Source organism: Trifolium pratense, linkage group LG7 (genome assembly GCF_020283565.1).
Source record: "Trifolium pratense cultivar HEN17-A07 linkage group LG7, ARS_RC_1.1, whole genome shotgun sequence".
Classification (NCBI taxonomy): domain Eukaryota; kingdom Viridiplantae; phylum Streptophyta; class Magnoliopsida; order Fabales; family Fabaceae; genus Trifolium; species Trifolium pratense.
Window position 1 is genome coordinate 59,111,947 of NC_060065.1, and position 16,199 is coordinate 59,128,145.

At 31.4% G+C, this 16,199-nt stretch overlaps 1 protein-coding gene across 1 annotated transcript; it reads right to left on the reverse strand.

Moving 5' to 3' along the window:
* Positions 1-2,696: 2,696 nt before the first annotated feature.
* LOC123899917 (probable WRKY transcription factor 40) lies at positions 2,697-4,628 on the reverse strand. The gene is made up of 4 exons (XM_045951182.1): positions 4,359-4,628; positions 4,018-4,080; positions 3,555-3,914; positions 2,697-3,455 (listed from the first exon to the last, which is right to left on the reverse strand). The coding sequence occupies exons 1-4, from the start codon at positions 4,434-4,436 to the stop codon at positions 2,991-2,993; spliced, it is 966 nt and encodes a 321-aa protein (XP_045807138.1). The 5' UTR covers positions 4,437-4,628; the 3' UTR covers positions 2,697-2,990.
* Positions 4,629-16,199: the final 11,571 nt, after the last annotated feature.

Sequence of the window (16,199 nt, forward strand, 5' to 3'; positions counted from 1 at the left end):
GGTTTTAATCCCTTGGTTTCTTGCATGACTGATCTTCATCACTTGAGCTGCTTTCAGAGTTGTTATCATTAACTCCCCCTTCCATTAGATTACTGTTACTGCTTATTTCATCAGATTTTCATTCCTGTCAACTTCTTGTTTTCTGCACTTCACTGAAATATTGTTTCCATTAATTTAAATTTTTACTGATACACTGAACATTAAAGTAATGGGCTCATCAACAACAACAGTTCAGGATATCAAATTCTGATATTTCTCTTCCCACCCCCCAAATTTCTCTTTTCGCGCAGAAAATTTCGAAAAACATTTTCCGAAAATTTCTGCGTGTTTTGCGCGAGAAGATAAATTTGGGGGTGGGAAGAGAAAACATCTCAAGTTCCTTCTTTCTTATTCAGAACATAAAATATTGCATATTACAGTCACAACTCATTTTCAAAGACAATTGAAATTCCTAAAATACATCATTTTTTTAATAACAAATGTGATTAGTTAGTATTAAATATTATATTGTATTTTTTTTGTGTGAGAAAGTTGGATGGATTACCTCCTGTTCACTCTAAAGTCTAACCTCTATCACAGGTCCCTCCCTCGGATAAGGATTTCATGCAGTAACTATGTCACACAGTTACCGATCTTGTCCGTTTGATTTAAGTCAATGACTGAAATTGTTTAAAATTGGTTTAATTTATTTAAACTATCTGATCTAAAATCAGTGGTCTAGATTAATTATTGTGAATAACTGTGTACTTTTATTAATGTAGGGAATATGGACCATCCTCCCTCCCCAAACCACCAGCAAACTTTTATAACTTTATCATATATAAGCTAAATATTCCTTCCTTTTTCTGTAATGTTCTAATGTAATGTTTATCACGTGTAATCATGGCAATACATTAAAGTGAAATAGCCTAAAAGCACTAACTTATGTACTTATTTTCAAACATTTCTGCCACCTACCGATCTAGCAGAATATATTATTATGAAAAATGAAAGATCCTTGCTTCCTGCCCCACTGATGAATACAAAATAAATACAACTCTTGAGGATGACAAGAAGACAAGTATGAATTTCTTTTGTCATGAAGTGTGTAAATTTATGTCTTTATACTGTAGTATACATTAGGCCATTTCCATTTAAAATATCCTGAAGTAGAAGTCATAAGCAAAGACCTTGGTGAGGGGAAGATAGAGAGTGGGATATACATTCATTCATGCAATGCAAGTGGCTGACTAGTCTAATAAACTACCACCTCAACTCTAAAAACCAAAGACAAATTAAGCAAATGAAAGGACCAACTTAGGTCAATTGTCATATTAACAATCAGGCAAGTGGCACAACTTGAGAGGAAGAATCCGCGGCCCGGCTGCGGCATGTGCAAATATCAATACTTACATGTGTGTGTGTGTGAATTTATGTATGTATATGTGTTTTTTGTACTGATCAATATGTGTGTGAGAATGTATGTATGTATGTATATATGTATTTGACAATCAGTTAACTTTGGAAATTCTTGTAGTTATCATGTACTAATCATATTGAAATGACCATAGCCAGTTTAGGCAGTCATATTATAAATAATATAGGAATAGGATAAGGACCAGGACCAGGTATTCTTTAATCTCCTCTGCTATTCTCTTTTCTATGCTTTTGGTTAATAGAGTATTCTGAAAGAAGTCTTATGGTCAATTAAGTACATCAAGGTAACATAATAATCTTGAATTAGTTTAACAGTATTGATTTGAACGCCTCAGGATTGAGGTGCTTTATACTTCCTACCTACTATTAGGAAAAATCAAGGTTATAGTATTTTAGTTAGGCTCAAATGTTGGAAAATGTCACATTGTCACACCAACAACTAATCTGAAAATGTTGGATCAAAATTCAAATGTAATACAGCCTAAGGAGAAATAAAATTAAAAGAAGTAAATGTGTTTGGAAAACGTTTGATAAACTTGTAACTTTGAAATATTTTGATGTAAACCTTGTTACAGATTTATAATGTAACACAAAAGTTAAACTTCGCGCCCTATCGGATGGATATGTTTAGTTCAAAACATGAGAGGTATGTGTTGAAAAAAAGTTCCACGTTTTAACTAGAATTGCATTTGACAGGAGATCAAATTGGACACTATACATTGTGAAACTAAACATACTGTGTGTCTATTCTATTAAATATTTTGTTGCACTCTTGATCAACAAATCAAGGATGAAGCTTGGAAGACTGAACTTGGTTCTTTCCTAGGAAACCTCAAGATTACTTCTACAGTTCTAGTTCTGTATATCATTCGAAACCTCGTCTCACTAATTCCGCTAGTACTCAACACACTATAAATGTTATGAGTAGACTATTATAGCTAGTTTGTTATCCCATAATATTGATCCAGTTTTCAATAACCAACTTGTTTTACAAAAACTATGTATGTATGTAGAGTTGAAAGATCGATCTCATTGTCATATAGATAATACGTCATTTGATTTATATTCGTAGTTATGGAAAAACAAAACTCAGGCAGGAAACAAATCAGAGACTATGTATAATGCATTAAACAGCTTGTGAACTATATCTGATCGTTACATCACTATAATGAACCATTGGTGTTGTTTGTACCCAAAAAAATAACCACTGATGCTGTGAAAATGGAAAATAAGTGAAACATGGCAACATCACAGAAGAGATTTTGTTGCTGCTTTATAAATTTTGGAAGAACTTAGTTTATAAATTTGAATTGTGATAACATAGCTAGTTCTTCGCCTTGCTTGATGCAGAAGAATATAAACAACTAAGTTGAGCCTTATTTGCAAAAGCATAATCAATTGGACATGCTATTCCTTTCCTATTTAATTGAACAAAATGAGGAATTTTCTCTGTTGTATTTACATATAAAGGGATCCTATGCTATGCTTTTAAAAATGATCCGTTTATATATAGAACACTTAACTTGACAATGAGTTAAATACAATTGACTCTGATGCAACATTTTTTACTATAATTAACTCTGATGCAACATTTTTCCTGATATAGCAGCAGCTAGTGCTGCTCTGAAGTTAAGATCCTTGGTCAATGAAGTAGCCATTTGTTCCACCAAAATCTGAGGTACTTCCATTTTGGGATTATTTATCATCATTTTCTTAGAAGAAGACTCATTGCTGCACTTAGATTTTGTCCAATCAATGGTAACTGTACTTGGTGCAGAAGAAGGCACTGCTGAACTTATTGGATTCCTACAACGGTTATTTGTGCCGGATGATGTTGACTCCATTTGAGAAGGATGAGGATGATTGTGTTCTCCTTCATATGTTGCAACAACTACTGATGGATCTTCCACACTTCTTTGCACTTTCTTCTTCACTGTGCAGCTTGGAGCAAATGAACATTTGAAATATGCTCTTGGAGAAGGATTATCCCTTGTCACCTTTTGTCCATATTTTCTCCATTGATATCCATCTTTCACAATCTGAAAATTAATTAACACAAAAAATGTCAAACAAACAATCACTCACAAGTCACATCTAAATGGTTTTGCAAATTACTAATTAAGAAGAATCAAACTTACAAGGCTTGAATCAGATGATTCTTGTTTGTAATAAACTCTTGAAACTTTTGCCTTAATGCAAGTTTCTAATTCCATTGGTTTCTTGCATGATTGATCTTCATCACTTGAACTGCTCTCAGAGTTGTTTCCATTAACTCCTCCTCCTTCTCCTCCTCCCATTAGATTATTATTACTGCTACTTATTTCATCAGATTTTCTTTTCTTTGATGGACTTGACTCTTTATCAGGATTCTTTCTCATATATTCCATCAAATTGTTTCTCAATGTGTTGTAATTCTCACACATCTCTGTCAACATTCCTGTCAACTTCTTGTTTTCTGCACTCACTCGTTTCAACTCTTCTACCAAAGCACCACTTGACTGAAAATATTAGCAACAAGTAATAAGTAAACACAAAAACCTAAGCAAAAGATTAGAAGGGAGAGGAAAAAATAAAACAAAAGATTTGGCACAACTAACTAACCTCTTCTTTTGGAGAAGATTTCTTCATCTCCAATGAGAAAAAATTGTTTTCCACCACATTTTTCTGAAATGAACACAAGAAAACAATTATATATTAATCCTTGAGATGGCATACGTGTGATAGTTCTACTTCTAAATTGTGGTCTGCATCTGCAATTACGGAGGCAATATAAAAAATGATTTTAGGTAACAATATCACAACAAAAATTGCAACTACATAAGCGATACTTGTTCATATTGAAATATTGTCAAAATTGACCCCGGATCAGATTATGCAGTCCAGTGGAACGCAACCATCACCTTGTGAATATAGAACATGGGCATGCAGTTATATATACTTACAGGAAGTTGTTGATGAACCCTGTGGGAATTAATGTTGAGATCCAAGGAAGTGTTAATCCATGATGATGAATAATCCATGCTAACTATAAGTGATGATATGATATCTTGTCTTGTTGAAAGAAAAAGTGATGATATATTGAAGATGAAAAGAAGAAGTCTGTCTGTGAAGTGAAGAGAGTGAGAGAAGAATATATAATATTAATAGAAGAGGCCGCCAAGAAAAGACTAAGACTAAGTAGAAGGCAAGCAGGCACAGTTGGTGATGAGAAGAACACAAGTTGAATAAGGAAGCTGTGTGGAAATTAAGAGATTTTTGGATGGAAAATGACACATGGAAATTATGTTATGTCTTGTGCATATATTTTATTTATTTTATTATTTTTTTGTTGTTGTTTTGTTTCTATCTTTATTACTAGTATGTGTAGTAGCAGTGTTTGACTAGAGGAGTTCTATACCAAAGACAAAGATAAGAACAACGTGGTCTATATATGTTTTTATTCCTTTTTTAAGTAATAATAAATTAATTAGTATGTATACTTGTATCAGTTTAATTAAGAATTTGGTGTGGATATTTGAAAACAACACTGAGAATTAAAAGTTAAAACCTTTTGATCCATTCATGATTCTATAATGACAATAAAAAAATATAAGCAAAAACGAGTTAAAGAAATTTGATGTATTTAGTTAAGAATTTATGCTAAATATATTTACTTTTGTTGACTAATTTTTGCTTATATTTTAATTACAGGAGTAATATATGTAATGTAACCAACATGTTTTTTTTTTTTTTGGAACAGAACATGTAATTAAGATATTGGATTCAAGTAATTAATGAATTTTTCTTAAGATGAATTATTCGAGAGAATCCAAATTAAATATCTTTCAAAATCAAATAACTATTTTGGACTTGGAAGTCCCTTGTATAGGCCAAAGTAGTACTCAATATTATTCAAAATGTAAATTTTCTTTTATATTAAAGATCGGATATATTGCATGTTTCCTGAGAGATCACATAGTTAAAGATTTGTATAAGTATTGAACCAAAATTATGTAAATGTGACTATGAAAATTTTGCCTGGAAGAATATAGTATAAGTATTGACCCAAAGTCATCTTATTTTGTCCTGGTCTTACTTTGTTTAGTAATTGGGGTAGCCTTCAAATATTTAGTAAATAAAAAATAAAAAAAGTGGGGTAGCCTTGTCTCTTTCTTGTCATCGTTCATTCGTGTTTCGAATATTTATTTCCCACGTTGCTTAAAACGTTGAACACTGTACTTACTTACGGTCATTTTTTTATACTGTAGTAATTAAATTAAATATTGTTATACTATTTAAAAAGTTAATTAGAAGATAAATAAAATCGTAGCAAAACATGTTTTAGATGTGTTTACCTAAGAAAATGAGTTTTGTTTACTAAAAATAGAAAAGTATCGATAAGAATTGTTTCTTTAAAAAAAATTATTTTACTAAATCACCATTTTAAATTATAAGTATTAAGTACAGTAATTTCATTTGAAAATTAAAATATACAAAATATAATTAAATTGTTTCTCCAAATTATTTAACTTCAACTAAAATGCTTCCTTCGTCAAATAGGTTGTTAGAGGTGATGATATGTCATATGAAGTTACATTTTGGTTAGTTCACGTTAATATCTTGTCACGCATAATTCTAAATGTAAATTTCACATCGTCAAGATACAGGTCACAAGGGAGTAATTAATTAAAATTTGGAAAATCAGGGGGTTAATTTCAAAAATAGAGTTAGAGAGGGGGAGAAAAGTTAGTCAATTACTCTCGATGACAGGTGTCGCGTATGCTGTTAACAGTTACATCATCAAAATAGACGGAATAAATGGGATAAGAGTCAATTTGATTGACGTTTTATAATTTCAGAAGTATTTGTCTATTTCCAAATTTTAATGGGGTATATGACAAGTTTTGAAATTTCAAAGGATATTTGATATTTCACTCCATTGTTAATTAAAAAATAATTGTATGTGTATTGAATTTTTGTCATCAAAATCCTATAAAATCAATTAGCACGAATGAAAAGTTTATAGTTTTATGCATTAAATTTTATTTTATTAAAATAAATCTCCATATTTTTATTTATTTTTGTGACAGAAGATAAAGACTGAAGAGTCTGTTATTGTGGATCTAAATAATTACCGTACCATAGAATTAAGGATGAAAAGTCAGAGAGATAATAGAAGAAAGTGAGACCGAAATATTGACCCTGACCAAAATAATGAAACCACTCACAATACAAACAATTGCCACCCACTTTTAGCAAATTATTGGTCAATCCATATTCATTGAATAAGAAGTAAGAACTCGATCGGAACGTTCATACGCATGTTCACATTCATGAATGGCTTATTTTTCCTCCCATGCATGCAGCATGCATGTCCTTTTCCAATTGATTACGGCACCTCATTCTGGAAAATCATCACTCATTGGAATGGAATTCAAATCCCGTGCTCTCACTTCCTACCACGTACTACTAAGTTATCATCACTATAAAACCTATGTTTGATAAAATTAACGGTTTAACATATATTTTTTTAGTTTATTAAGTAAAATTGATACAAATTTTTTTTAAAAAAATAGAAAATATTTTCAGAAAATAGACAGGGCCGAACTAAAATATTCCCTACAGTACTTTGAGAAATTCATCCCTAAGGATTCTACAGTTCAATGACATCCATTACCTAAGTGCCTTTCGGATTAAATCGGATCCTAAGCAAAAAAAAATGGAGCTCTATCAATTTTTGAAATTGTTTTTTTCATTTTTTTAGTCCAATTCTAAGCAGCAAAAAAACGGGGTCAATTTTTTTTAAAAAAAAAAGAGATCAATTGCAAAGCCAAAGTGATGTCATGCGTGAGATAAGCATTGCCCACGCCATCTTCTTTTAATAATACCAACGCCATCTTTATTTTGTTCTTACCCCATACTAGTACATTTTAATTTATACATAGATTTTGGTAACGAGAGTTCCAAAAAAAAATAATAATTTTCAATACACTAGTGAGACCCAAATCAGTGCAACACACTCTAACGGCTTCAGCACAAAATTAGTTGCACCTCCCACTCATAAAAGAAAAAAAAAGGTTAGCATGGTTTTTGATCAGATACTCCAAGATAAAATTTTGACAGCATGGTTTTTGATCAGATACTCCAAGATAAAATTTTGACTTTGTCAACTAGGTATATTCGACAGATGACAGTCCTCCAACAAAAATTAAAGTAATTTTGGGAGCTCTACATCGATCAAATAATAGGACGTCAAACTATAACGACCACCCCCATTATTCCTCCTACCTACACCATCCCTAAAAAAAGCTCAAACATTCTTACACCCACCGGCGACACACTCAAAATATAACCACCTAAAAATAGAATATCATACTTGAGAAGAGAAACCACAATTTAAGAACAAATGTTACGTCGACTCTACTGAAATGCCACATCAAGCGCACAAGTCATTACGTAGATCTCAATCATCCTACGCCTAAAAAGATTTTGACGAGTTGGAAGCTTATCATGAAAAAGTTGCCACGAGAAAACAATCACTTTGGATGTCTCCCATAACTTTCACACTCGCGACAAAAGGTTTCCGTTCAAAACAGGGGAAGCAACGCCAACAATAGGGGTTTACACAAGCACCAATTTGCTGACTTGACAGAGAGGCAGGGGCGGCTTGCACATATGTGCAAGGTGTGCGACGGCATCGGGCCTCAAAATTTTGAGGGCCTCAGCTCAAAATTTTGAGGTCCTATAATATTACTTATATATTATTTATACCTATAAAATATCAGATATTTATTAATAGATTAATTTTTAGGCCCTAAACTAATAGTTATATATTGTTAATGTTCATATAATATCATATGAGTATCAATAGATTAATTATCTATACTCGTAAATATAGTTTTAGTCCATTTTAATCTTTCCATAAAATTTAAACAAAGATAATTATTTTGTATTTCTTATCACATTTGATTTGATGCAATTGGTTTAATATTGATAATCTATATGTTTACAAGAATAAAAATGATTTTTTTATATTATACGCAATTTAAATCGACAGTTTTTTTTTTAAAAAAAATAAAAAAAAATTATATTAAGGGGCCACTTTTATATTTTGCACAGGACCTCCTAAAACCCGGAGATGCCCCTGCAGAGAGGATCATTCTAAGTTTTCTTTTTTCCGCATGTTTCAATTTTAAATTGTTATAGATATCTATTAGTCATGTTGTAAAAGATTAATTATTTTCATTACGGATAATAATATTAATATACATACTCTAGGCAGGTATGTACAATAACATTACCCATACGTTCCAACCAATTTATATGGATGAGGCAGATGTTTTGTTTGATAAAGAGTTGTGAGTGGTGGTTGAAGACATCGTGGTTGGGGTAGGTATGTTCTTTTAGACCTTCAATGGAGTATTGTTTATTTACCCATTAAGTTTGGGGGTTAGGTTGTATTTAGCAGTAGAGGCCACCTCATATGCATTTGTGGTTTCCAAGACTCAATCTTGGGTTTTACAAGATCATATATTGATGGACAACGGGCGGAGTTTGTGGTATGGACGCTGATTTTGACAATCCTTTTGACAGTTTTCGTGATACGATTCCAACTTTTGACTTTAGCAATTTTGCTAGCAAGGACACTATCCTCTCTAAGGCTCAACATGTTTTGGCGAATGTTTTTTTTTTTTTTTTTTTTGACACCATGTTTTGGCGAATGTTATTTTTAGTAAAATTGTTCAAGACATAAAAGTTAATTTTTATATGACCACCAGATAAAAAACCGTAGACGTAGTATACCGGTCGGCATATATACACCGGCATGCACAAAGTAATGTATGCTAGCTTGCATTTTGAGCCGATGTGCGGTGTCCCATGTATTCCATATAACATGCTCTTAATAGATAGATAGCAAGTTAATAATTGAATGAAACTGTCTACTATGCTTTAAATGTTGGCCAATATATATGTTGTTCCATTTGATGATTCAATTCAGATTGATCGATCTCTATTGTTAATGTGAAAATTTCGGTCTTTTCAAAACAATGTGAAAATCTCAGTGATAGATAATGTATGTAAATATATTTATCAGCATTTTTTAAGTTTTTATATTTCCCTAAACCTTGTAAGCCAAATATTGGAACACAGATTAAACTTGCCCATACTTTTTATTAAAAATGTCCCAGCATGGCAAATGTGTAGTTTTGTATGAATATCAGAGATCCCCATATATTTTCTTTGTTGTAGTAAGTACTACTTGTTTGAATAATGAATGTCACACTTTTTCAAGGATTACGTGCGGTCAATAAGACCATCATCGTCATTTTTTGTTATTCTGCTTTTTTATAACTATATACTATATAAGTAAGACCATTTAATTAATTAATTTTTTCCAATATACTTAAGGACAAGATGATTAACTATTCCGGCTGTGTTTCTTGACTTTTGCTTTGTGCTATTCGCCTAATACTACAATTGTTTCTATTTTTTCTTTGCAGGTTTCATTTAAGGTTTTTTCTACAGGTACTCTCCTTTAATAATTTAAGGATATTAGCATGGGGCGATTTATTATGAAACTTGTCATTCGGATATTAAGGACATCTTGTTAGTTGACGAAAGGAGGATTACTACCCCTAAATTGATTGTGGCTTAGTTCTGCTTTTCTTCGGGCGTTTGAATAAAATAAAAAAAAATAAAAACTATATAGATAAGAAATAAAAGTTAGTTAAATGTTAGTTGTGAGTACTACATGAAAATTTCTCATATGCTTGTTCTCGTTAATTGTTGGATAAATATCTTCAAATTAATAAGAGTAATTAATGTAAGTCTAACAACCTTAATTTATTTTTAGGGTGAAGATTCAATTTATTCTTTCATAAACTTTTTAATTATAATTTAGGACAAAAAATAAACTTAAATAATTATTTTTTGACATAAGGACAAATTTAGTTTGTCTGTTATAATGAATTAGGGATTAATTTGTAAAATAAATACAGAGAATTGTATCAAATTAGGATTATTCTCCACTTTTAATTAATAAGAATATTTGTAAAATAAATACAGAGAATTGTGTCAAATTAGGATTATTCTCCACTTTTAATTAATAAGAATATTTGTAAAGTAAATACAAATTGAAGAATCGTACCAACAAAAATAAAGAATCTTTTGGTATATTTCACGCTTAATCTTATTTTTTTTACTTAAACTCCAATTAGGACAGTGTTCTTCGATTTGCTTTTACAAGTAACAAGTAATAACATGGAATGGAGAGTTGAAAAGTATGGAAAGCTAGCAAACAAGAAATGAGCACGAGGATTGACTTGACTTCTAAACGACTGAACTAAAGCTAATTATTTTCGTCACTTTCTTATGCCACTCTATTTATGGTTGATTAGAGTAGGATGGAAATGAATTGAGTTTAAATTTTACACTTCAACTTGGTTCCAACCCAAACCCAGCATATAAAATACGATGTTCTTATCAACTGAGTTAAGCTTACGAGGATTGAACTAGTCATTTTTAATTCTTAATTAATAACCTTTTGCCTAAAAAAGAAAAAGGAAATCCCTTGGCAACTACTCTCTTTATATCTTGTATTATTAGTCATTTTAGCAACAAAAAATGTCTTATGTTTTTCGTAAAGAAGTTCGATTTGGTTTGCATGTGGTTTGTTTGACTTATTGTTGGATTGTTTTGAAGGAAAGCAACAATAGACTTTTTGCTCATAAGAGTCATCGATGGAGGTGTTATTTGACAAGGTGAAAATAGTATTGTGGTGGTGGTTGAAGACTAGAAAGAAAAACCTTAATTTTGATTCGAATATGTGATGGTTAAATTCATTGTCTTGTTTGAGATGTTGATTTAGTTTTGGGGAGTTAATGTTTTTGTATTTTTTTTTTTATAAACTCTTGTAAACTTAGGTACATATTGTGTTTAACTTTATTTCGAATTTCAGTCTCTACATATTATATGCAATGTCTGTATCAATTGAATTATGTTTACGGGACAAAATTGATTTTCTTTATTGGACAACTTTTAACAAAGTGGTCTCCCCTGTCCCCTTTCTCAAATAATTCAAAAAATATAACTCCTACATTGCTCAAAACCAGTAAAAGAAACACTATCGAAAGTTTACTTCGGGTAGAATTTGAGGGGTTTAGAGTGGAGGGGGAAAGAGCAATCAAAAACAATTATCTTCCCAAACACAAAGCTGGACCAAGACTAGCATATTTGGCCCAAAATTATCCAACCACCCTAGACCTTGGCAACATCAATATGAACCCCCTTTATCTCAAAACATGTATTGATTTGTAGTGGATTGAAACAATATTGATGTTTTGTACATGACCTTGGCATTCTTATGCCAATTTTATTTAGAAAAAGTTGAGTAAAAAATTATGCTTATAAGGGCAAATCAGTTATATTTGTTTAGATTGATTATTTCTTAATTATGTGAGTTTGTCTAAGCCTAAAAGATAAAAGATCATGGACATGTCATACAGAAGCACACTCATGAAGTTTGTACAGAACAAATTAACCTACACTAATATTATAAACATTTATTTTTTACTTTTTATGTAAAAGTAAAGAGAGTATTTCATTCAATTTAATATAACTCATAAACAAACCTTAATAAGCTTTCTATAAGCTTATTTGGATCAAATTTAAGAGCAGCAACAAAATCTTCATAGACATAAAGACGTGGGCACCTAAATATAGCTCAAATAAACTAGGACATTAATTTTATGTGGTTAGTAAATTTCCATAGTACAAATTATTCGAGAGAATCCGAGTTTTTATTATATTTTAATTATCTCGTAGTCAGGCTCTGAATTATCAAAATTCTCTTTTCCTAACCAAGTCATTGGGCTCAAGTGGTTAATGAGTTTCACCAAAAAGGACAATTTCTTGACCAAATTTTATTTAGCTCGCGGTCGAACTCTGGACTACTAAGGCCCCTTTCCCTTAGGAACCAAGGTTATAAACCCAAAAAAAAAAATTCTCTTCTCCTAAAAATCAGCGGTTTAATATATAAAATAAAAAATATACCCAAACTAAATGCAAAATGCATTTCACCATACTAGTATTTGGGGGCGGATTCTAGGGTGGGAGACCATGATAGGTCTCTCACCGATGAGTCATGTGTTCTGTGGTCTGGATTGAATGTGTACATAATATTATGATGTACTGTCAGTATTAAATTTTTTTTTTTTTGAAAAAAAAGTTTTGATATTTTTTCGGGAAAAAATTATTAATTTTTTTTCCCGAAAAAAGTTCCCGATTTTTTAGGGGAAAAGTTTCGATTTCAGATAAAAACAATTCCGGAGTTTTTCTGGAAAAAAAAGTTCCCGTTCTGTTTTTGGGAAAAAAGTTTCGGATTTTTCCGAAAAAAAGATTTTGATTTTTTCTGAAAAAAGTTCCGATGTTTTCCGGAAAAAAGTTACGATTTTTTGGGGAAAATAGTTTCGAAATGTTCATCTGAAAAAGTATTGCTGATACAAAAAAGAGTGAAAAAACAGAAAATATTTTAAACTTTTTTTTCGAATAAAATATTAGAAATTTTCCAGAAAAATATCGGAAACTTTTTTCCGGAAAATATTCGAAACTTTTTTCCGAATAAAATATCGGAACTTTTTTCCCGAAAAAAGAACGGAATCTTTTTTGTTCAGACAAAACCTCCGAAATTATTTTTTATCGAAAATCGAAAATTTTCTCCCGAAAATCGGAAACTTTTTTCCGAAAAAAAAATCGAAAATTTTTTCCACAAAAAAGATCGAAAACTTTTTTCCAAAAAAATTGGAAACTTTTTTTTAAAAATAAAAAATAATATAATACTGACAGTACACCATAATATCACGTACACATTCAATCCGATCCACATAGCACATGACTCATTGGTGGGAGACATGCTCTACTACCTCACGCTAGCATCCGCCGTATTTGGGACTCAATTTCAACTCACACTATTATTCAAGTTATAATACACATGGACACGAGCGCCTACTCACACACACATACAGTATATTTTTTTTTTGAAAACTTGATATCCGGTCTTAGACCGACTAATCCAAGGAGATCAATCCTACCGTCCACTTGTGGGGGCCCATTTAAAGCCAGAGTTTTTTTTGCTCTGTATGGACTTAGCCAACCGAAATTGGCACCAGTAGGAATTGAACTTAAAACCTTGAGTTGAGAGGAGCATACTCCAAGAGTCTAAGTCAACGCAGCTCAACCAACCCCAAGTGGGTTCACACATACAGTATTTTGTTCTAGCTCTGCCACAATAATCAGTTCTATGATAACTCATAGTTGGGCCACTAATACTTGAGATGGTTAGCCAAAAAAAAAAAAAATACTTGGGATGGTTGGTTAATTTGTTAGATAACTGGAGAGAGAGAAAAAAAACAACAAAAGTTGTTATAGTGAAAAGCAAAAATAAAAGTATACAAAATTTTCATTTAAACAAATTGATCACCTTGATTGTGTCAAGATATAGTCCTTGCGGTTTTGTAGGGCATTCACTTGGTTAAGGATTTAGTAATTTGTGGTCGGATTTGGATCCTCTCCAATTTTTTTCTTCATGTTTTCTTTTCTTTTTATTATTTTTAACCATGAGTTGATTTTCTCTTATTTTTATTATTTATAATTTATCAACCCTTAATTTAAAAATAGAAGAGAAAATTGGAGAGCATATCCAAATCCATTTGTAGTCGTGAATTTCCTGACGATTACTAAAGAGAAGCCTACAGTATGTAGGTCCTACATAGCGAAAGAAAGAAAGAAATATTATAATTTTTTTTATAACATTTGCAACCTACATAGCGAGTGATAATTTTTTTTACTCAACCCCAACGTCTGCACCCTACACGCCCTCATGGATAAAAGTATTATGGAAAAACACAGTTCACTACTTCGAGTGCGAATTCAAACAGAGTTTGTTACTTAAAGTGGAAACTGAAACACAGTTCGCATCCTAGGATGGGAACTCCGTTTGCACTTTAACTAGTAAACCTTATAAAAATTTGGCCACCGTCCAATACCATATTTTGATTGGTCATTCGAGCGGTTGCGACAGTATCGACCAATCACACACACATATACACACACATACACACCGTATAATTCTATAAATTGAATTTTTTTTTTTTTTTAATCATTCGCTCATACAGTATTTCATTCAAAATATCTTCTTAGAGGTGAATGAAGAGTTCACCCCTTTAACTTGTGAACCGTATTCATTTATAATTGTTTTATGTAAGGTGAGAAAATGGTGAAGAGAACGTAAAAAATTGAACTTTATAAGGTTCGCATCCTAGGATGCGGACTATTTTTCTCCAATTTTTATTATTTACACACACACATCCTACATTACGAGAGAGTAGAAATAAAAGGCCGGTGACGCGTGAAAAACTCATAAGATGCGAAAAGAATGACTCTTACTTATAAGTTTTTAATCGGTTATGGATTGGGGTCATAAATTGATAATCTATGGGTTGAATTGAACTATGTAACAATTTAGGAAATTGTTATCCACCCCGCTCTCACTTTTTCTTTTAAGCAACGTTGCATCCCGTGCATATGCATAAATATTATTATTTTTTTGTTAAATAGTTTAATGACTAAAAATTTTACCTTTAAAAGTGATTAATGTCTGAAATTTGAACTTCAACTCTTAATATATAAAATATGGCGTTCCTACCAGTTAAGTTAAGCTATTTGAGACAACATGGATATTATACTAGTATTTTTTTTTTTACGAAAGGATATTATACTAGTTGTAATAATAAACAAAGATTTGGCTCGTTTATAAAATGTTTATAATTAAGCAATGATATCTGGTTTTTCTCCTTCCAGATATCACATGTCTCATGTGTGTACTACGCCTACGCCCGCAATTTGAGTCAAACAAAAAATGTCTAAGCTAGCAACCGCCGTTCAAATAATATAAAGGCATACAGTCATACAGATACAGGCATTATTATCACATAAACATTAATTAACTGGCCAATAGAAAGGCGTGGTAGGTTTTAGTAGTATTCAATGATTAATTAATTATTATTATTATTATTAAATTAAAAACGAGATCACAAGATCCACACCACACACATAGCTGTATTCGACTCACTTCCACGTCAGCCGCCGCACCAATCTCCAATCATTAATCTTATCTTTCTCCTTTTTCCATCCTCCCATTCCCATCTCCACCCAATTTCCATTCATTAATTATTAGTAGTAGATTTACTAGTAGGACAAAAATCTAGTATTTTCATTATAAAAAAAAAAATCTGGTATTTTCCTTCAATAAACTAGTCTTTGGTCAAAAAAATAACTAAATCAATAAACTAGTACCGAGTATTTTACTTATTTATTTATTTATGTATTACTAATTTTAAAGTTCAGGGGAATATTCGGTCAAAAATATCATTTAAATGAAAATAATTAAAAGTAATCATTAAATGACAAAAAACTAAGTCATCATTCTTATCTATGAAACACCGACACCTCTAAGATTAGACTGTCGCGGTGTTCGACACGTGTCGGATAGTTCAGACCGATGTCCAAAAAAACTCAAGTTTTTCTTTACTTTAACACTCATTGATCAGTGTCCGACACCTGTAAACCACTCGTACAACACGTGTCTAACAAGTGTCCCAAAAAAAATTATTTTTTCTTTGCTTATACTCTCATTTGACATATCTACAAGTGTTAAGAATGTGTTGAAACAACAATATTGATCAATAGAAATTGAAGAAATTACATTTTGATTACAATATTTTTAATTTTTTTGAGAGTAGATGAAT

Coding starts and splice junctions, on each gene's coding strand:
- LOC123899917 (XM_045951182.1), bottom strand. CDS start 4,436: ATGGATTATTCATCATCATGGATTAACACTTCCTTGGATCTCAACATT. Junction 4,081..4,358: donor GGGTTCATCAACAACTTCCT/GTAAGTATATAT, acceptor TGTTCATTTCAG/AAAAATGTGGTGGAAAACAA. Junction 3,456..3,554: donor AATCATCTGATTCAAGCCTT/GTAAGTTTGATT, acceptor ATTAATTTTCAG/ATTGTGAAAGATGGATATCA.